General features: G+C 39.9%; 1 protein-coding gene and 1 long non-coding RNA gene across 3 annotated transcripts in view; one reads left to right on the top strand and one right to left on the bottom strand.

The window, feature by feature from the left end:
- The window catches only part of ube2j1 (ubiquitin-conjugating enzyme E2, J1), a 36385-nt gene that overhangs the window by 7616 nt on the left and 5708 nt on the right, over window positions 1-23061 (top strand). For both annotated transcript variants that reach the window (XM_034579648.1, XM_034579649.1), the window contains 6 exons: window positions 6625-6698; window positions 7973-8104; window positions 8641-8725; window positions 13790-13895; window positions 20127-20256; window positions 21136-21279. In XM_034579648.1, the coding sequence (XP_034435539.1) occupies window positions 6625-6698; window positions 7973-8104; window positions 8641-8725; window positions 13790-13895; window positions 20127-20256; window positions 21136-21279 (671 nt within the window). The remainder of the gene's footprint in view (window positions 1-6624; window positions 6699-7972; window positions 8105-8640; window positions 8726-13789; window positions 13896-20126; window positions 20257-21135; window positions 21280-23061) is intronic.
- Window positions 15383-17332, bottom strand: LOC117758203. The gene is made up of 2 exons (XR_004613249.1): window positions 16895-17332; window positions 15383-16859 (listed from the first exon to the last, which is right to left on the bottom strand). It is a non-coding gene; the product is annotated as an uncharacterized LOC117758203 (long non-coding RNA).

Genomic DNA, 23061 nt, shown 5'->3' on the forward strand with positions numbered 1-23061 from the left:
AAAAACGCATCTATATTATTCATAAAAGTGATAACATAAACAACATATATGCATATCATATGTGAAGATTGATAACTGGGAAGAAGGATCACATAAATAGTTTTTTCCTGCTCACAGCAGCACTCTTGAGTCTGTGTTTTCTGCCGACTCAGTCCTCCTCCACGCAGTCACAATGTGTAATTTAATGCCTCATTTACTGCTGCTGCTGCTGCTGCTGCTGCTGCTATGTTAATGAGGCCCAGTGTCACTGGTTGGTATTTATGCTGTCAGGATAACTTAGGCCATACTTTCGATCATCTTAAACCACATATTGAAGTCAAATTGTTGTAAGAATGGACACGTGGTAATTTGGAGCCATACATCGCTTCCTACACAGTTTTGGAAAAATAGATAAGGCTAAATTTGTCGTCATTGTTATACCGCTGCACCAAAGATAACTGTGGACGGAGGCATTATGTCTTTGGGTCGTCCGTCCGTCCGTCCGTCATCCAAAAGTGAAACCTCAAATCGCATCAGATCAATGTTTCAGGCAATGTTTATTTATATAAAATGTATTTTTCTCTCTCTCAAGCTCTAAGTAGGGAGAATAATAATCTAAAATATGCAAAATGTTGCCGATATGTCCCAGACTCCCAGCACACACATAATTACATATTAACTGTGCTTGTGACAGTGAAGAAGTTAAGCCATTGACTTAATCGACCTAGATGTTGTTGTTCTGAAGAAAAATCAGTCGAGCAATTTGGCCTAGTTAGCATCCATAATGCCACCTACTGTTTCATCAGCATAGAACATTGAGCAAAGACTTAAATGTTTTAGTGCAAGCATGGATTTAAGATCATAAATAAAGTGTGGAATTTAAGAAATGAGAAGTATGTGGGAACCCGATCATGAAAGGTATACACCCACAAAGACAGACACAGAGGAATTAGACCTCCACAGCTTTTGCTTTCCTCCACCAACTTTCAGCTCCGCAACACATGTCCTGCAGCCTTTGCTCCTTAATCATCTTTTCATTTTAATTGCTGTCATTTTTTCCCCTCCTTCACTCTTCCCCTCAGTGATTATTTATTTTCCTCGCACCACACTCTTGTTCTCTCTTGAATAGCAGTCCTGTGTCCACAGGAACATTTTCAGAACACTGTGAGTTTTGATTCTTGCACTCCAGGCTACCAGCTGTTTGTACTATTGGGTTTTTATAGGAATTCTAACAGTAACACTTGTTTGTTGTGCCTAACATCAAAGGTGCCCATCTCCTTTACAGTGTTGTGAGATTGGCTCCAGGCTACCTTCGGAGAACTTTTACCACCCGTATCTAGTATTTTTTATCCTACATGAGAAATCTGAGTTTTAAGATTTTCTATGTGCTGTTTTTCCAAAGCATCCAAAATACACTCTCTGCAAGCTGGTGTCTGTACTCAGCTAAAGACCTTAACGGGATAGTTCACCCAATAATGAAAATTCACTCATTATCTACTCACCACTATGCCGATGGAGGAGGATGGAGGAGTCGACAAAACACTTTTGAAGTTTCAGGGGTAAACAGCGTTGCAGCCAAATCCAATACAATTGAAGTAACTGGGCGACCACGTCTTCAAACGTAAAAAAAACAACAGAAAACAACAGAAAATGCCTCCATGCTGCTCCTGTGGTGTCATCCAAGTGTCCGTCAGCCACGACATTAACATTCGACTCAAAACGGCGTCGTTTACACCATGTTTTTAGCCTAAATGTCCTCTGATATCCTCAGCCCGGAGCCGCGCTCACACACCGCACAAGCTCACGCCTCTATGCTCTCGCCTAAGGGGCACGTGATGAGAAATAATAATTTTGGTGAAATAAGATTAGATTAGAGTGATATAAAGATTTATACAAAACACTGCTTGAAAAAGGTTTGCTCAAACTGTTTTGTCAATTACAGAGACAAAACTCTGGAATGCTATCACTACAAATAATTGTGTACTAATTTGATCACCTTTAAATGTTAATAGTTGAAAGACAGTCAGTCACATGAGCGGATCTCTGAATGTCTACACACTGGTCAGTCCAGAAAATGTATTGTTGTGCATGAAAAAGGCTAGAACGATGCGCTTATCTCCTGATTCAATACTATTATGAAACTTGGATGCTGATGCTATATGTGTTATGAGTCAATATTACAATTTATTTTGATGAATCTGTTGTAATATATATATAATATATACTGTCCCTGTTTTAAATAAAGCAATCAGGAATGAAAGAGGGCTCTGTTTCTGTATTTCAACAAGATGAACAGAGCTCGTTGCATCAGTTTCACGATGCAACTGAGCAAGTTGCCCATGAAAAATGAGGCTTTTAAAGTTACTGCTGCAGTGGTCTCAGATACATTTAATGAAAATTGAATTTCCTCTGCTGCCAATCTCATTTTCAGCTTGTAGCTACAGGTTGTAAACAAGTAGTCTGCCCCGCAGCTGCCTCATAATTTCTGAATGCGAAATGTTGACACGGTTGACGGATGGATGGAGCTCAAACAGTTTAGCACCGCAGACACATGTTCAGATGTTTGCGGATAGGTGCACTGATGATTCTCTGCACAGTCAAGCTTCCTGTCTGTTATTTAATTTGGTGGGTTTTATGCTTGTTTTTTTTTTCCTGAAAACTTGACAGACTGTCACTGATGAAGGAGGAATTATGTATGCACGCATATGTGTTGATAGAGCAGAGATGATGCGAGGCGGTAGAATCAAACCCACAACATTAAAAGCGCATGCCATCACACATAACCAGTAACATCCCTCAAGCAGGTTATTTTATCATTCTGATTGAAATATAGCCCAGATCTCTTGTGCTTTGGAGTTCTCATTCAGGGGTACAGACACCTATCTGGGCAGGCAACGTTTATCACCCTGGGAAAGATTTGTGCAATGCAAAATTAAAAAAACACGAGGTGTATTCTTATCAGCTGTGGGTCTAGATACACGAGTAGTCTGAGGCACAGACGTTCGATTTATTTACATAAGATCAGTTTCTCATCTGCTCTTGTGTCTTTTTTAAGCTTGAGTAAGATTGCAAGCACTTTGTGACCCCCGCTGCTTGTTAAAACAAGAGGAGGTAAGGAAAGCCATAAAAATGCATGCAGACCACCCACTCCCCATTCTAGTGTGGACTTATTGCGATAGGTTCACATCTCCACTGCAGAGTGTCTGTCCTTGGGCGGAATAAGACAGCGCACGTGCCCTGAAAGCTGCGTGGTGTCAGACCATCTCTCTGCTCCACTGCCTCATCCCATACCCTCTGCAGCCTGCACATCCTCCCAGCTTTCCTGGCCTTCCACCCTGTTATTTGTCCTCCCACCCATCCCCACTGCTGCCCCTCATCTTCCTCTCCTGTGTTCATTTCGCAGTCTCCATTTCTAGCTCAACTCCCCAGCAATCCACGCTCGATTGGATTCCAAATCAATTTTGCCTCCATGAATACCTCTTAGTTCTGCTTTCCTTGTCACAATTACTTTCCAATTTTCAGCCTCATTCTGTTTCCTCTTGCTGTGCAGCGGTAGCTGGTAGCTGGAGCTTTAGAGGCATCCCACGAGACGGCAAAAGCAAGCAAACTGACCTTGCTTTCCTATTGCTCAACAGTTACTTTGAAACTGGTGATGAGCGCTGTTAACGTGAGGCTGAGACTGAGACATCAGCACCTGTTGTTGTGTTGCCCCCATGTACTCGCATCGTGGTAGTCAGTGTTCCATCATCATCATCATCATCATCACCATCACCACCACCACACTTGTGTAACTCTCCTTCCTATAGTGATGAGGTAGTTTGTATTCAGATTAACACAAACGGTCTGAGTGTGCTGCGGGCTAGGTCATGACACAAGGGTTAATACGAGCAGATGTTCTTCTGGCCCCCTCATTCTGAAAGCCCATTGCATCTGCACGTCAACTTACTCAAATGCTGCCATGGGGAGAGATTGACCTCTTAAATACAACAAAAAAAAAAACTTGTTTACTCTTCTTTTTGCCTTGAGCCAGGGTTACAAGTTCAGCTGTGTTTGTAGCACGAAGCATCTGCTAATCATCCACTAATCCCCAATGAGCAATTTACAACAATCTTTCAACTTGAGTGATATGTGGGTACAGGCAAAATGTACTGACACCAACAATAAGGTATATCCTGTCCTTGCAATAAGCAAATTGAGTCATTCTTCATTATTATAACTTTTAATATTAAAAGATGAGTTAGCATAGAGGGAAGGTGGACATATCTTCACTATAAAGACAGTAAAAAATGTAAACCATCAGAGCGGCGATGTATATCCTTTGTGTGCTGTATATACCTCAATCAGGCAATATTAACTTTTTTTATTTTGAAATTTTTTATGTATGTCATGACATCAGTTATATAATAATTGGTTGATATAAGCTGTGGATCGTAAATCTTATGGGTTGCAAAAGTTTAAATATAATATTGAACTTCACATTGATGTCATGATGACACAGTTGATGATGCAGATGATACATCTTTGTGCATATAGTCCTATTGAATGCAGAGACACCGTGAAAAAAGCATACATGAACTATGCATGATGTCTAAGGAGATCAATTGGAAAATGTTTTTTTTTTGTTGACCTCAATAATTACCCAGCTTCACCAGCGTGCAGGGTAATTCATATTTATTAACCTGACATACAATGAATTGATCACTCGATTAATCATGCTGATAATTCAAGTTGTTTTGACTTTGCTCTTTTTTATTTTTGTCCTAGTGCTTCAAACTTAAGTCCCTGCTAATAAGGCACAATACTGGCTGCAGATACTTAAAGCCTGCTAGAGAAACGTAAACACATCCATAAAGACTTTTCAGATACTGAGTAACAATTATCAGTACAAAAAAAAGCTCTGCCACACTGCTGTCTTGTTCCCAGTTCTTCTAATCTATCTGGCAACTGTCTGGCTGAGTGTTGCGGACCTTTACACGAGGAAGACCAATTGTGGATGACCCAGTGCCATGTCACATTAAAAGCATACCAGGAAAGGGAGGCTGGAAAGCTTGTATTGTGACAGCAGCTTAACGGCTGACAAAAAAATTCAAACAGCCAAGTTGAATTTACTGGAATTAATTAGTCAGCTTTTAAAAAGATTAATTGCAAGAAGCCAAGTGGTGAGTATGATATGAGTGTGTTGGAATTAGTGCTATGGAAATGTTCTTGTAAACATGGAGGAGGGGGATGAGTTTGTATTCACAGAAAATTCAAACAAAAGTAGATCAGAAAACAGGGAGGCTTCTTATATAAATATGATGAAATATTCTTGAGAAACAAGGGAAATTATGAATAATTTAGATAAAATAATACATTCTTAGCTTAGATATCCATTGTGACTAAATGGGTTCTTCCTCAAGTTGCAAAAAAATGTTTTCTTAATCAAACTCGATTTGATGCATTTAATCATGCAGGAAGCCAGTCGGCCCCCCAAAGGCTTAGTAGGATCAAAATGTGCAAAAGAGTTTAATTGAATAGTTGTGAAGAAACAATCAGTTCCAAACGGGATTTTTGGATTAGATGTGTGAAGATGCATTGTTGTTCCAGCCTATTCCTCTCACTGTCTGAAAGACTGTGACAGTGAGTGTGTTTTTTTTTTTTTTTTGCACCGTCAGTTCTTGGAGTCCTATCCCTCCGCATGCTTTCTCATCTGTCCATCTGTGTTAGCATCCTGTTACCCAGGAGAACAGCACATTTGAAGCTCACTACATCAGGGATTTCAGGAATCTTGGCCCAGACATTTGGGTGGAATTGTAGACATGGTGGTGGACTGCTGCAAATTCTGAGGATGTACAATGGAGTTAGGCTTTGTGCTGCGATAGTGACAGAGGCAGGGCAGCAAATAATTATGACAATGGAGCCAATATACATAATTTCTAAAGTACAAGTATAAACAGTTCATACACGAGATGGAGGTATGGCACAGAATCCTTACTCACTGTGGTGTTGCCAGCTTTTGTGTTGGCCCTATATGCAAATGTTTCATGTATATTTGAGCTTTTATTATATCTAAATGTCTAAATATTTCTACAGAGTGAAAGGTGAGGCAAACAATCTGGCAACCTGGTTCACTCATGTAGCACCGTCACATAATCGGCTAAAGCAATGTCTCACGCTTGTTAAAGTTCAGTGCATGAACAATAAAAATCAATGGTTTTCTAATCAAAGTCACAAGCCAGATGGGGAGAAACAAGGCTCTGTGGCAAGACAGGGAGAAATGAAGAGTCAGAGCATGTAGCAGCCGAAAATCAAAAGGAAGACATCACACTGGGGAATAGCGGGCAAACTGCAGGTGGTCAGAGTAAGACAAGAAAGCTTCGAGCCATACAAATGAGCAGAGGAAATATAGGGAAGGACAATAATTGTGTATTTGTCCTCCACAGATCCAACCTTTTGTCTTGAATAATGCAACTTTCTGGTCTCAGGTGAAGTAGCTTGGAACACAATGTGGTGTTTTGGTATTTGGTGTTTTCACGGCCCGGCCAGTGTCGCTCCAATGGAAAAAATGGTAACGACCAATGATGTAAGCGCTAATGATCATAATTTACTCTGCAGGTACTAACCTCAGGTGTTTTGTTCTATTTTTTGTTTCTTTTGAAAAACCAGCGGTGAAGAGGCTGATGAAGGAGGCTGCTGAACTGAGGGATCCCACAGAGCACTACCACGCCCAGCCGCTGGAAGTAAGTTCACCACAGAACCCAACACAGCTGCGGCACCTGTCAGTATTTGTACCATAGGCTCACATCAGCAGCTGAAGCTCACCAAAACAAGCAATTTCTTCATGCAGGCAGATTACATATATAACGTCAACGCAAAGATGCAAACAGACACGAAGACACTAAATTCTGTCATTTACAAATATTTGAACCTGAACGAAATATTAGCATGATGCGATTTCATGAAAGCCACAGGTAACGCTGGAAATGAGTCATCCAGAAATTCCCTGAGCTGTGTGCACCTACGGATGATCATGTGGACCCACACACAACTACGCTGGTTTCCCCCGCAGAGTAACACAGCGTGTTTATTCGCTTTAGTGAATGCAAGAACCAAATATTTTTAGTGTGGGGAATTTTGTGTCAACATTTTTGTTTCAGTCAAATTCTGTCTTGAAGTTTTGTTCATCATATCCATCACTTGTCACTCAGAGGCCAGTCAGGGAGTGTATATATCCACCTAGGCTAATGCTCCACCTCGCAATTTTTAAATAAGTTAAAAAAAATCCTGTACCTGTTTATCCAGATCAGCTCTGAAATTGAATGGGTTCTTTCTTGGGTCATGTCCCATCCCTCAACAAAATTAAATGGAAATGGGTTCTGTAGTTTTTTGAGAGATCCTACTGACAGACAAATAAACAATCAGACAAACAGCAATGAAAACATATCTTCCTTGGCAGAGGTAATAAGACTGTACTCACCAAACTAATGACATCTGAGAACATGGTGACATCACAAAATAAAAGCCAGGTGAGTCAGGAAACACAAACAGTCAGAAGATCACAATGGTCTTGAACAAACGTTCCTCGTTAGTTAAAGAAGAAAGAGAAAACTAATTAGAGCATTCCAAACTGTCCAATGTAAACATCATATTTAACAAAACAGATTCTTACAGTTTGATGAAATGTTCCCTGGCTTCTGTTATTTACATTTTAACGTGAGAAGGAAGGAAGAGGAAGTTAAACCCCAAGTTGCTACTGATGTATGAAGGTACAATTTTATGTTTCTATGTGTGTGTTGACACACATATATAATATATATTTTAATTGAAGAATGGGGATGAGGATTTATATAACTGCTTAACATTAGCACATCAAACCGCTGTGGGAGTAAAATTTCACGTTGCACAGTTGAAGTCGGTCTCAGTGTCGTCACTTCACACAGCCATGAGAAGTCACAGGGTCCTCATGTCTGTGGCATGTGCTCGATGTGACATTTCCCTCCTCTTCTCTCTGCAGGATAACCTCTTCGAATGGCACTTCTCCGTACGCGGGCCTCCAGATTCAGATTTTGATGGTGGCGTTTACCACGGCAGGATCGTGCTTCCCCCAGAGTACCCCATGAAGCCCCCCAGCATCATCCTCCTCACAGTAAGCAGCGGCCAAAGGCCACGGCTCTCTCACATCCGATTAGTCTCCTGCGGAAGCTGAACGGGGAAACATCGCATCAAATGATCAAAGAGTTGAAAAAGGACAGCATGTCATTTAACCTTCAGCCATTTCTAGTTGCATCACACGTGGTGACAGTTGTCAGAGTAAAGCGCGGGCTGTCACCAAACTGTCAGAGGGATCCACACTTCTTTAAAGAGAACATGAGATCTTGTCATTGTGTTCAGACAGCTGTGTGACACTTGCACTAATTGCTGCCTGATAAAAGCTGGAGCACTCTTGAATTGTTGTGATTGAAACATATTCTTTCCTCTTGTCTATGATATTTCTATGATATTTTCAGTTTGCAAACTCTTACTTTGCAGAAGAGCAGACCACATTTCCTCATTCCTTACTCTCAACTCGTTCAAACCCCCATGTCAGTTTTGCTTGTCATAACTTTCGAGAATGTATGTTTTATTCATTTCTCCCCACCCACATACTCACCTCCACCTCCTCTTTATTATCTTCCCTCCTAGCCGAACGGAAGATTCGAAGTTGGTAAGAAGATTTGCCTGAGCATCTCTGGCCACCATCCAGAGACCTGGCAGCCGTCTTGGAGCAGTAAGTTGCCCCACATTCCTCTTGAAACGTTCTTCTGGAAAAAATGTCATATTTGAGAGCTCACAAATTTGACCATTCACATACATTTCCAGCAGACGTGTGGAAAACAGTTATCTGCAGATGTGCTCTGCTTTGGCCCTTGATATTTTTCAGTACAGATATTTTATATATTGTGTTGTGAGGAGGAACCTTGAGTGACGGCTTGAATTAGCAGTGATAATGCTGTCCATTATTATCATAAATCGCATTACGCTCAATTCTCCAATGAAAAGCAGTTTTCAGATAATGACACTCTAGAATGGCACTCAGAAGAGCACATACCTCCACCAAGGCCCAACAGTCCCCTTAAATTGAATCACTTCACTGATTTAAAAAAATACAATAAAATCAAGATCCATCAATTATTTCTTGGAAAATTAGTAAAAATGACTAATTTCCTATCTCACAATGTTAAAGAAACAGAACCAACATTTCCTGGATTAACCATTTTTTCTGGACCTGCACCAAAATTCTTTCTTGGCCCATGTCCGATCCTTCCACCAAGTTTCGTGGAAATCCGTTTTGTATTTGTAGCTTAATCCTGCCAAAAAACAAACATACAAGCCGAAGCACAGTGGCGAAAACATAACCTCCTTAGCGGACGTAATAACACTCAGGATGTCGCCATCACAAACAAATAATGAGTTTTTAATAAAAGCAGGGAAAAATACATTGTTTGGGGTGATATTATTTGTTACTTTAATTCCAAACTTTGGTATTACTACATGTTGTATATAACAAACATGCACTCATTTTGTCATTTCATATTTGCCATTCTGCTTCTGACTTTCTCTCTTTTAAAAAAAAAAGTCATTGCCTTTCTTAGCTTTATTTTTATTTCAATACTGTTACCGCTGCTATCGGGGAAACGAAATAGTTCCTGCAAATATTTCAAAGGAAAAGGAACAGAAGAAACTGTGCTCTTTGAGGTGCAAGTACGCTTATTTATTTAAACATCTCAGCTGGAAGTGTTGTGCAGAATATCAGTATTCCCAAATTTGGCAAAACGGAAATGACTGGAAATAGTTTATGCATGCAGAGTGTTTTCCAGTTAGAAAAAATTAATTAAAGCAGCAGAGTGTTGAGGCAGTCATGGCTCTGTTGTTTTACTGAAGCCAGTAGTGCTGTGGAAATTAATCAAGACAACAAACAAACACGGAGAAGCATTGATCAGCAAATTATACCAGGAGCTATCACAAAAAGTTTGTAAAGTATGAAATTAGATATTTATAAAACTGGGGAAATAAGAAATTAATTCAGTTTTTAAGCCTGCAGTTGAAGTGTGTGTGTGTGTGTGTGTGTGTGTGTGTGTGTGTGTGTGTGTGTGTGTGTGTGTGTGTGTGTGTGTGTGTGTGTGTGTGTGTGTGTGTGTGTGTGTGTGTGTGTGTGTGTGTGTGTGTGTGTGTGTGTGTGTGTAATATAATAAACCAGTTTTAATGTTATTAATCCCTCTGTTAATTACTTTTACTGTTGACTACTGGACTAACCTGGCTAAATAAAGGCTAATAGAATAAATGAAATACAATTTGACAAATTGTTAGGTATCACAGAAGAGTGGAAGGTGTTATAGTCTTAAATTGGACTTTAGATGTTCTATCTGCAATATATTTTACAAAATGAACCAACAGAATATTTAAATCCTGTTGAAAATATGTAAAACAAAAAAAATAAATAAATAAAACACCCACCACCAATACAAATCATATGGATCCATGTGATTTTTTTTTTTTTCCCCCATCTGGTATTGTGGGTAGCAGATTTTTCTGGACCTCACCTCATATCCTTAGTGTTGGTCATTGTAAAGCAATTCCTATTTGTTGAATACCTAATGGTGAGGCTGCTTCATTGGCTTGTTTTCCTTTTTTAACCTCTAAAGTCAAAGAAAAGTTTTTTTCCAAGAACTTATTTTAGTTCTTTACTGTAATCCATCCTTTTGCTGAGTTTTGCTTTCATGTTACTTCCCAGTGTGGGACTTCAATCAGCGGGAACTCAGTGGGAGACGGTGCATTTTACCTCAAAGAATTTGTTCCCATACCGGTTTCCTCTTTTAACCAAAAACAAAAGTTCAAATCAATAACACAATTAATTCAACAACAATGGATGCTTTACACTTCTTTCTGCCAACATGCCACTGGTCACATGGCTGGCCATGCCTTAGAGATTTGACTTCCCCTCCTGTGTGTACAAGTTGTGTCTCATCCTGTTTGGATTGAGCGCAGGAGGCCCGGCTGGATGATTACTCTGAGTTGTGAACGTCACAGGGAGACCAGCTGCAGTGATTCCCTGCTTATGCTCACCGCTGTTGGCTGCTGTTTCACTTTGTGTGCTACGCCAACGCATTTAATGAAGTGTGAAGTAATTCAAGAATTCCCTCTGATGTCACTTTAAAGAAGATTTATAATTTCACATTTTACATATTCCTATTTCTTTAGATAGATACATACATATATACTTATTCATGAATATGTTTATTTATTTTTCCTCCGGCTGTTTTCCTGGTCTATTTGTATTTAATACTGTAAGAGTGCCAGAATTTGAATATTTATTCTACAATAAATGTGTCATGCATTTTTATGTTACATTCTCAAGGATTGCAAATAGGAAGAGAAGCAGGTGTATAGTACACACACACACACACACACACACACACACACACACACACACACACACACACACACACACACACACACACACACACACACACACACACTGATCCATTCATCTTTTTCAGAAGCTGAGAAGATTCAAAAGTTAGAAAGTTGGCCCGTTTCTCAGAAGACACTGCTGTTTTGAAAGTAAAATGTGCTGCTGCTGCCTCGGATGACTTTCTAATTTAACTTTGATTTTTCTGGTGACTTAATTTAATGACAGTGGAGTCCAATTTACGTTATGAGTCTGCAACTGCAACTACATAATTTGACAAGGCGTGTAGAGCTCTGTTATCCGATGTCAGTCACAGCAGCTCAGTTTTAATAAGGGTAAAAAATGTTTAACTCTCAAAGTCGAGGATTTTTATTAGCAGATGCAGGTTATTGTTAATGCTTCAGTATTTCATTGCAAAAGATTTCTTTACATCTTTCATAAAACACATTAATTATTCAAATGCTCCACAATTCACATTTCTATTTGTGTCCAATTTAATTTCAAAGGTTTGAGAATCCCTACATGATCTCATAACAAATAAGAATATTCCAATATTTTTATATTTTACACTCTATAATGGGGCGATAACAAGATATAATCAAAGAAACAAAAGTACAGAGAGCAAACTAGAATGGCACACGTTATAGTGCATACTTCCACCAAGGCTTCATGAAACCATATTTAAATTCACTAGATCCAGATTTTTTTTTTAGGGGGGGGGGGGGGGGGTCTGCACTAAACTGCAAATATATCAGTCTCCTAAACATGCCTGTTTTCTTCATCAAGATACATTAATTATTCTCAGAGGAATCAATGAAAATGTTGAAAAACTCCCTTACTCGCAATGTTAAAGAAAGTGAAAATAAGATTTCTAGATCCGTCCCCTAATTCAGATCATCACCTCCTCCGCGAAGGTAATAACAAATTCTGTTTTCCAGCAAAAGGAAACTTTGCCTGTTAGCAATAAATTGATCGACCCAAAGAATGGACTGTATGTGAAAGGGCCTTAAAGGACTAGATGTATGTTTGAGCCAAATAACTACAGTCGGAGAATACAGATCTCAAGTAGATCACAAATCAATAGACCTGTGTCAGTAACATCTAAAAACAAACACTTTTTTAGGTTATCTATTGTTTCATTATAGGATTTACTTTCAACTTAGTGGTAACTGCAGTATAGCAAAATAAGGACATTATATAGTGCAAAGTGTGTTTTTATTCCAAAAGCAATGTCTTTACCACACAGGGTGAATTCAACAGATCACTAATAACAGATACATTCAATTCAGCTTTATAGTCTTGTCTGATTTAAATGTCAAGTTCATTTGCAATTCAGCAAATATCAAGAGTCAGCCTGTGAGTAGCTTCAGAAATGATCCATCACAGTTTGACATATGTTACAACTACACACCACCAGCTGGCATCTGTTTGCTCCAGAATGCAGCGTTCTGGTTGATTGAATGATGTAGTGGTAGTGTCCCCTCTTAGGCCTTTCCTTATGTCTCTCTGCTCACCTCGGCACCATTTCCTCCTCAGCCCAAACTGATATGGTACAAGTCATACCACAGATTGACCTTTTCTTTTCGAAATGTCTCTACTCTGCAGAGTTCATCCTTTGCTAACTTCTATTTACTTACTTACTATGCAAACTTACTAGGTCTGATCATCCAATAAGAGCATGCAGTGGAGGAATAGAAATGGTGCATTTACTCTATGTGCTATCATGTTTATTTTTGAAAAATATTGTGAGACCTTAGCTATGTTGAGTAAGTTTCAAGTTTGTCTGAGTTGATTATGACAATTTACTGGTTTATCAACTGAAACCAATGAGCACCTGAACCTGGGGATCACATTAATGTTGAATGTCGGGGATGGTGTTTAAAGCACACAGGATTTACTGGTATATAACTGCAACATCACTGGGATTGTTCCTTTAAAATTTAAACCCATTAATACCACTGTGCATATCATGTTTGGTGGTTATTAAAATAAAATCCAATGTGCGAAGCATTTAAAGAAGTGTATCTATCACAGACACAAATAATGGGCTTCCAGATGCTTTATTCAGTATATTGGATCAACCGGAGCACAGACAAACCCCTGACCCTGACCATATTGTAAAATGTGTCCCCTGCCAGCTGGAGAATGTGTGAGCACAGACTCATGGTGGACGTCCTCACAGGCACCGGGGTAAATCCAGGCTTACGCTCTGAAAACAAAGCACCATACCCACTTATGTAACACGGGCTCTGAACATGACGACATGTGCAGCCTGTCGTGTAATTTAACCTCCTCTCTTGTAACAAGCAATGTTTAACATGCTCTGTTTTTAATTTTTCTCTCCTTTTGTTTTTTCCCTCTTCTTGCCCTTTTCTCTTCCAGTCAGAACTGCCCTAATCGCTATTATCGGATTCATGCCAACAAAAGGAGAGGGAGCAATAGGATCTCTTGATTATACCCCAGAGGAGAGGAGGGCCCTTGCCAAAAAGTAAGATTTGATGGATGAAAATCTTTTCAATGTTGACTCTCTGCAGAGCATGTGTTGTGTGAATACAGTGGATATAGAATGGTAATGGGGGGAATGTATGGAGTGTGGAACAATGTGTGTCGCAAAAATATTATGATCTTACATGTGGGATGCGCAAACACAGCTTGATGCTGGTTAGATGGCATTAACATAGTAAACTCTGCACAAACATGCAGCATAATCAGCACCTGAGCCTCGGTGGAACGTGACTTCCAGCAATCAATCCCCAGTCACAAAGGGAAAGGAGCCTGGTCAAGCCAGCTCCGACATGCAAGATCACAAATTCATTATCGACAAAATACCCGGTCTCTGGAGGGAGCATGAGTGGGCACATAGCTCTTCATTTCACACTGCATTTCCCTCCGAGAATGTGGTGCAATGCCAGAATATGAGAGGCTAAAGTCGCTCTTCTATTAGCAGATGAGGCGGGGGTCTTGATCAGCCGGCTGTTTCATTAGCACATGGAGATGAGATAGACACTAAGACGCACTTTGCTATAAATACGTGGCTGCTTATCTCCCTGATGGAAAACTTTTATTTTCCCTTCAGTCTACGGCTAAGACAGCACTTCTCTTTGGTTTTTTTCATCTCCTGTTTCTATGCCCCTGGTGATTGGGAGAGCTGTCAGTCAGAGGAGGCGCAGCAGAACAAGCTTCCTGTCCAATATTTGTTCTAGTTTGCCATTTTTATCATATAGAAGTTGGCCAGGTGGAGATGTGGCTGGAAAAACAAACAATGGGGCCCTGTGGAGGTCTGAGAAGTCACAGAAATAAATATGAAAGATGTCACTCATTCCTGACACCCGAGCACCCATTTCATAAACAGGAGACCTGCTGTCGTTTCACATATCGTGATATTAGTTGTCAAAAAAAAATAATTTACATTGCAAGGGCATGATGACCTAAATGGTGGTCATGTAGCATGGTTTTAAATGTAGGGTAACCCGTATTAATTCAATACACTTTTTGTCAAATTCTGCTAATATCTCCTCACAGTCCACTACCGTACATTCTGTGTGTTTTCTGGAAAAAGATCTGGTTTAAATACACAGCCCTGGCTCCGTATTTGGTGAAAGAAAGAAAGTTTGACTTCCCAAACACCAAAACTACATAATTTCTGTAGCCCTACAAATGCTAATTGCTGAAGCACCACAGAATCCAGCCAACCTAAACAAGACCCGCATTAACATTGATGAGCCGTCTCAATGGTGGAGAGACCAGGAGATGCCTTCGCACCACCCCATTTTTTAAAAGATCGTGTTGTCCTTAGAACAAAAAATTTTAATAAAGCCAAGACAATAAAGCTTTAAAAAAGACAAACTGGAAGATGCAGAAACTTTGTATTCAGGCGGACATTTATCAGCCCCCATAACCTCTGGAGCATATAAATCACAATTAACTGTCACATTTACAACTGCTTATTATTTCCTGTTTTGAAACTGTTTTGTTTTTTACTTTGCAAGAAGTTTAGTTCACAAAACTCCAAGGGAAACACTTGAATGAAAAGTTCCGATGACGACCTGTCAACAGCCCAAGTTTAAACTTGCTTTGCTGGCTGTGCAGTTTGTTTGTGCATTGAGTCTCCCAGGAATTACATTCAACTTGAGACATGCAAGTACTCTTTTGCACTATTTTAATCCCACTTTTAGACAAGCAGCAGAGGTAACACCGCCGAGTGCAGCTGCAGGCTGGTAATACACAAAGGAGATGCAGCTACATAAACACAGTGGATGCTGAGAGTCTGGGTAATTATGTTCGTAATTGTCATAGCAAGGTAATATTACTTTCTTCAGGGCTGTGATTGCCAACGTATATATTACATGGGTATTTTTAACACTTAAACACACTGTTTCAATGTAGTTTGTAAACACTGTAACGCTAATTGCAATAAGTGAGTGAGCATGCTAGGAAATAGTATGCTGTGGCTCTCAGTGGGGTAGTGTTCGCCACTCTTACCTACAATGACCTCCGTTTGATATGAGGTTTAGGTTGATTAAGTATCGGCAGACCTTTCTCATTTCAGCTTCAAGACTGTCAGCCGGTGAGGTAATATTGTTCTTGAAAAGCCTCAAAAAGAAATTAGATTCTGGTCTATATTAAAACCACAGTCAAAAGGAAAGATATTAATTGCAAAGGCTGCTGCATGTAAACGAAGCCAACTTGGCATATGTCATGGAGATCTTCAGAAGCTGATATGTGGGAACAGAGGATTTTTGTCACTATATGGCGGACTGGTTTTAATGAGACCCTGACTCCCACTGCATACCTCCATTGTATTAGATGTTACCTGCTCTCCGTCACCATGTTAGGTCTTTGGTCTGATCTCAGAGCCCTCTGATATTAGCGGAAGGGTTTTGGTGGTAAGAATATAAGGCTCAGGTCTTGTAGCTGCATCCTGAACATCAGACAGACTCCAGACATGAACATGCATGATCTATTATTAACGTGGCCTGCTTTGTGAAGTCACCTGTTTTAATCTGTTACGTCAAGTTCAAGCACAGCAAATAATTTCGATTATTCCCCCTCTTTCTGACAAGTTAGTGCAAATGTGCTAAGAAAGTTGACATTACTTGCACCTGTTAAAATTGATGCTCCACGTTATCTGATAGTGAAGTATTTGATTAAATGTTTTCAGAGTACTCCGCACACTTTTTATCGATCTCTGTGCCGCTAGGGAAAGTTAGAGGTTTTCCTTTTATGATGGAAGCAAAGATCTAGGGGGGGGCATGTTTTGTTAGGTGATGTGTAAAGGACAGTCTGGGGATCAGCTTACTTTTATTTTTGGAACTTAGGTTTCAGGTAAGCTGAGCGCAAACTGACACAATTCCCTCATGTATTCTTTATTGTCTTTTATTGTAGCCTGTCCCACAGCAACAGCACAGTGCAGAGTATGAGGACAGATCAAGCGTTGACTGTGGATTCTCTACTGTAAATTACCTTTGTCAGAGTCTTTGAAAGGACTATGGAGGTGTATACATTTTTGAACATTGACAGAAATTATCAACATTTAATCTTTTCCCCATCAAACAGTGAGCTGTAATATAATTATTACCTGAACAGTAAACTCCAACGTAACCACATATTACAAAACTAAATGTCTGCATGTTACATCCACTCACCAAGCGCTTTATTAGGAACACCTGTACACCGGCTCATTCATGCAATTTACTAGGGAGCCATCCATCAATGAAATGCATTAAATTGTGGCGATTGATGGCAGACGGGCTCGTTTGAGTATTGGGTTGATCTCCTGAGATTTTCAGTTATTTCTGCAGAGAGAACCACCTAATGAGAGAGATCTGGAAAGACATAGGCTGAAGCAAATATCACAGGTCAAAGTTCATCAAAGTTCAACTACATGTAAAGCCATGCTGCAATTTGCCCTCCACTGAAAGCTGTCTTATTTGACCACCACTGAAACATTTGCGTTTGTGTGACCAGGTCCCAATGTTGCTGACTATGTTCATCCCTTTATGAACACAGTTTACCATCTTCTAATGGCTACTTCCATCGGGATAATTGAATTGAATTGAATTAATACATCATGTTGCAAAGAAAAAGTCTCAGTGAAGTAAAGTGACCTGCCGTCACATGATGAGAATCCAGTAGAACATTGTTGTGATGTGGAAGAACAGAAAATTGGCAGCATGAAGCTGCAGAAATGATGTGATGCATTCATGTCAGCATGGAGCAAAACCTCATCAACATCTTGTGGAATTCATGCCATGAAGAACTGCAGCTGTTTAGTTCAGTACTTCAGTAATCATTTCCTTCTACCCTTGGTTCATGGTGTCAACATTTCTTTTTTGGAAATGTTGTCATGTACCTTGCAGCGTTGATAATAATAGTCTGGCTATAGACTATAATGACTTGCCTGTGGTGGGCCAGCGGGGCATTTGTCACAGTCTGCATACATTTTTGACAATTTAACAAATAATTTGCGGGTGAAACTGAATATAAGGGAGTGTTTTCTGCAGAATGTTGATTATTTTGCAACATGTTCACAGGTGTCCATAGTGTTAATTGCATTAAAAAAATGCCACTGCTGTAGATGAGATGATGAAATTCAATCCAGGAAGCCCAGTTTTAATAATAGCCTCAGCAGACACAAACACACAGCAACTTATAATCAGCGGGAATAGGATCTTAGAACTCATTCACATATGTAATTTTATCTTCCAACTCGACAATAGCAATGTTAATCAGTAGACTTTCTCTACCAGGAGTATCTAATGTGAAATGGATGAGCAGATATGACCAGTCCAACGTTAACACATGTTACAAATTGTTCTGAAAGGCCACTCTCAAAGGCCAAGCAGAAAGCCCGTTATCACAGCCTCCTTCTGGCTGCATCCTACCGCCTCCACAGTCTCTCCCCAAGAACAGTTTTTTCGTATCATTGTCATCTTGACTTGAGCAATCATGAGCGTGAACACATTTAAAGCCACATAAAACATGACAGAAGTAGTGAAGATTACACTTGCACCTCTGTGTGTGCACACATCTGTTGAATTGCCTGTTCTGGAAAATTACAAAAATTGCCCAACATTTTTTCTTGGAACATGAGTTTCAGATGCTGTTGGAGGATTCTGCAGGCACTTTCTCGGGTTAATACTTAGGCCCTTAAAACCCTCCCACTTCTTGACACATGCAGTCATCTCAGTGTGCATCTCATATTTTATCTGGTTCTGGCATCTCTCTGAGCTGAGACATCTTCTTGATGATCGGTGTCTAAAAGGGTCATGAGCCTGTCTGCATGGTGTCCACTTTAGAGGATGTAGACTTGCATGTTTAAGCTTAATCATAGTCCAGTGGTGGGATGAGTTGGGGCACAAGAAAACATTTGCTGTGCCTTGGAAAATGCCTGATGCCCATTAAGCCCAGCTTCTTCCCCATCTACATCTTAACATCACTTGAATAGAAACCTATCTCCATTTTGCTCCAGAGGAAGATGGTGAATTGGATCATTTAATAGCATTATGTATCCAAATCTATCTATGCTACCTTTTGCCTGAGAGGTTTTACACTTGTGATGTGGTGTTCCTCAGAGCATGATTCATCAGCTATAACATCTGTTTGTTAGCTGCTGCCAGGGGAGATTAGCTTTTAGAAGAAAAATTCCACAGAAACATCTTATGTGTGGCATTTTTTTCTACCCCACTCCCAGGACTGCCGCAAGGTCCTAAAGCTGCCAACCTATGCCAGGCCAATGCCATAAGCTTACACGCAGATGCACAAAGCGTTTGAAACTGTTTTTTTTCTTCTGCCTGTACATTAATGTTCATCTTGTGTGGGAAGCTCGGTCTAAAAATCTTTTAAACTTCATTATCAAGGTGTCGCATTTGGCCAAGCACCAGATAACGGTACATACCAAAGTATGTACCGTTAAAGCAATGACTCACCCACTGCTAACTTTCTGGGACGGAACTGTTAAATGTCTGAGTAATCAGAGCTCTTTGTCTCGTTTCTCTTTCTTTGTTCATGTTAAACCAAGGCACGCTCTCTCACTGTAGCTCTGTATCAAACACACTGTTGACTGGCTTCCCAGTTCACTGCTCCATAATAATTATATGTGTGTGTGTGTTTGCGTTCATTGATATTTGTGCTGCCGCAGTGAGGACATTTTGGGCAATCATCACTTCTTCAAAGGGCTGTTTAAGAAGTTTTACTCACCAAAGTAATGAGATGTACGTCTGCTTCCAGATCTGTAGGATCACTGCCCGCACAAAAATGTCACCTAATTAGAGTTTTGTATATGAAAGGGCTACGCCATCATCCTGCATGGCTACCTACCTAGCTACCTAGCCACATTGCCTACACTGTCAGTGCACTTAGAGACTTTCTTAAGCTCTGAAATTACTTATCTCTCCTGACAGGCACTACCACAGCGTCTATGTTGTTGAATAAAAAGGAGAATAACACCCTGGTTGAAAAATACCAGAACAGACCTTGAAGCATGCAGCGATGACATTGTGTGTTTGAGATAAGATGTTGCTGTTGTGCAGTGGAGTGAAATATGTCTATTATCGTTATTACACCAAACGTGCACTTCATGATGAATTACCCACCATATCATTGCCTTGTGGCGGTGTGACACATTTCAGTTAAAAAAATGTAGGTAAAAGAAATGATTCTCCTGAGAGGTGCCTTTGTAGCAAGATGACCTCGTCATGTACTGCCTGCTCTCCGTCAGGTCCCAGGACTTCTGCTGTGAGACGTGTGGCTGCTCCATGCGCTCTGCCCTCCTGGCTCTGACCCCCAACAGCCACCCCAGCGCAGAGGACCACAAGGCCAAAGAACTGGCTCAGCAAATCAACTTCAAGGTACAGATCCTGGCACTAAACACGAGGTTTGACTCACAATTAGCTCGAGTATTTAACTCCGAGAGCAAAAGAACCACTTAGAGCAACAAAGCCATGTCATCCTCACCTCCTCTTTTGGAAACAGCAGTTAACAAAATAAGATAAGATTCACATGGTTTATTATAAACCACTACAGGTTCCACTTAAAGGCTATTGTGAGGATTTTGATCATATCACATGATCATTTGCAGTTGGAGATTGCCCAGTTGTCATGGAAGTGAAGATATTCTGTAATTTTTTCATGCAAGTTTGCTGAAATTCTTTATTTGCCTTTGAAACAGCTGTTGACAAAATAATCTAAACACAGACTATATTCAGTAGTAGCACTGAAATAGTTACATTAATACATTTTATGATTAATAAGTAAATACTAGTCATAATACAGAAATACAGAATTGTTTAGCAAATTTTTCAATCACTGTTTAGCTCCTTACAACAAAATTTGACATCCTGCAGAGTTTCACAATAATAGCATAATCCCTCTTTTTTCTTGTTGGCTTATACATCTATATAAACATAAAATAAATATGCAGTTATTGTGACAAGGCTGTTGTCTACTTCTACCCTTCAGTCTTTTTTAAACTGTCCTTCAGTTAGCTGCTTACTTTTATTGCTACTCTGTGGTCACATCCTGATTGGTTACCAGCTCTTATGTGAGAATTTATGGTATTTGAACAGCCCCATCTGATGTTCATGATCAAATGAAATGGCATTCACTGATGTATCATAATTAAATGATAATAAATTATGTAATTTACTTTAATGTGATGATGATGTAGATTTGGGCTCACGTTAGTCAGCCTCATAGCGATGACTGCGGTTCCCTGTGTGTCAATACAGGCAGAGTCAAGTTCATCCAGACCAGCAAGTGAGAGTGGAGGTGCTGAGAGCGGAGGTGCTGAAAGCAATCCGTCCCCACTCGGCGAGGGAGACACCTCCACTTCTGCCGCCCAGGAAGCTGCTGACTGTCCCCAGGCTGAACAGGTGGGCGTTATTCTGCCACTCTCAAGTTACACAGCACAGCACATAACCTGCCTCCAGTCAACAGAGCACCTACACAACAGACCGTCTCCATGGTTTTATACAGAAAGTTTTTATCTGGTCAGTGACTCAAATGATGTGACATTACTGGCAACAATTTCACAAACCACACTTTTGTCACACGGTTTAAGTCTCTGCTAACTTGCCATTCATTTTAGTTTTTATATGACCGAGAAAGGTAATTCACAATAGTAGTTCATCATTTTTGTCAAGGTTATATTTTTGTTTTATTTAGTTGGTTTACTCTTCTGGATGAAGCATCTCAATCATGTCTCAGGCCTCATGTCTCTGCGACTGCAATGTATTTCACCACACTCTGCAACTCACTGCAGAAGATGTTGCCTAGGTAACAAACAATAGGCATCAAAGTAAACGATGAATCTCAGCAAAGTAATTCTGGTTGGTTTTAAACCAGGGTCATATGTTTCTATCATCGACATCGTACCATTTCCATCAGTTTCAGATTCTGCTTTATCTACCAAGCAAATGAAATACAATGTTCGGCTTGTACAGCAAATTGAATACCTGTCATATAAACGTTATAATTATAATACACTTTAGTTATATAGCACCTTTCAAAACATAATTACTTTGCTTTACAAGTCAAAAACACTGCCTTGTGAAAATTGAAGGCAAACACTTACAATAGAAAACTATTAAAAGCAGTTTGAAAATCACACTGCATTAGAGCACACATATCCGAAAATAGAAAATGTTACAGATGCGAAAAGAGTAAAAACAAGACAAAGTAAAACATTACGAAATTATTAATATAGTCTGCAACATCAGAAGATATCATATTTATGTCAATATGTATATTAAATCCAAACAATGAACAGTTTGTTTAAGCCTTAAAGGGATAGTTCACTGAAAAAGGAAAATTCAGTCATTATCTATTCACTACTATGCTGATGGAGGGATAGGTGAAGTGTTTAAGGTTGCTACAAAGTTTACTTCTGAGAATCCAGAAGTGTTTTGTGGACTCAAACACTTTACTAATGAAGCTAATGTGGTACATATAGTATAAAACAGCTGACAAGAGTTGATATAAACGAACATATGAAAAGCTCACAGTTTGCTCATAAAATTTCATTCGGCATTTCATTCTGTTAATAGTTTCCTCAGTGTCATTACTGGAGGACAGAAGGAGAATAGTCAGTTCACATACAGAAATTATGTGTTGTCTGTGTTTGTCTCCGCTAATTCCTTTACCTGATGTTTGGCATAATTGAAAAACAGACTTCAGTCTTCAGCTTTCTGTGTTTTGCTTTTCAATCCACCAGAAGTGTTATTCGGAGCAGTGGGTGTTCCCAAGCTCCACAGTCTGCAATCACAAGGATTACGTGGTGCTGTCTGTATGCTGTCAATTACCAGACCTTCACATTGTTCCTTTTAATTGGTGGCACACTCCATCACCTGCTGATGTCCCACTGAGCTCCAAAATCATTTAAAATTTCTATGGAGGAAATGACTCTGCAGGCCAGCTGCGTTTTTATTTGTTCTGGGTTAGTGTGTAAAATCAAGCATCAACATCAGCGCTCTCTCTTAACATCACCGGGGATTTGTTATGGTAGCTCGAAGCCTCGGTTTCCCCAGCTTCTTTCCACCACTTCAGATGGTGAGGGTGAGTTCAGTCGCCGAAAGAGGATTGATTCTGGCGCGAGCTGCAGACAACCACAGTGACAGTCTGACAGTGAACTTAGATTAGTGCTTTTTTTTACTTCG

The sequence above is a fragment of the Hippoglossus hippoglossus genome, chromosome 24 (assembly GCF_009819705.1).
Source record: "Hippoglossus hippoglossus isolate fHipHip1 chromosome 24, fHipHip1.pri, whole genome shotgun sequence".
NCBI classification, from domain to species: domain Eukaryota; kingdom Metazoa; phylum Chordata; class Actinopteri; order Pleuronectiformes; family Pleuronectidae; genus Hippoglossus; species Hippoglossus hippoglossus.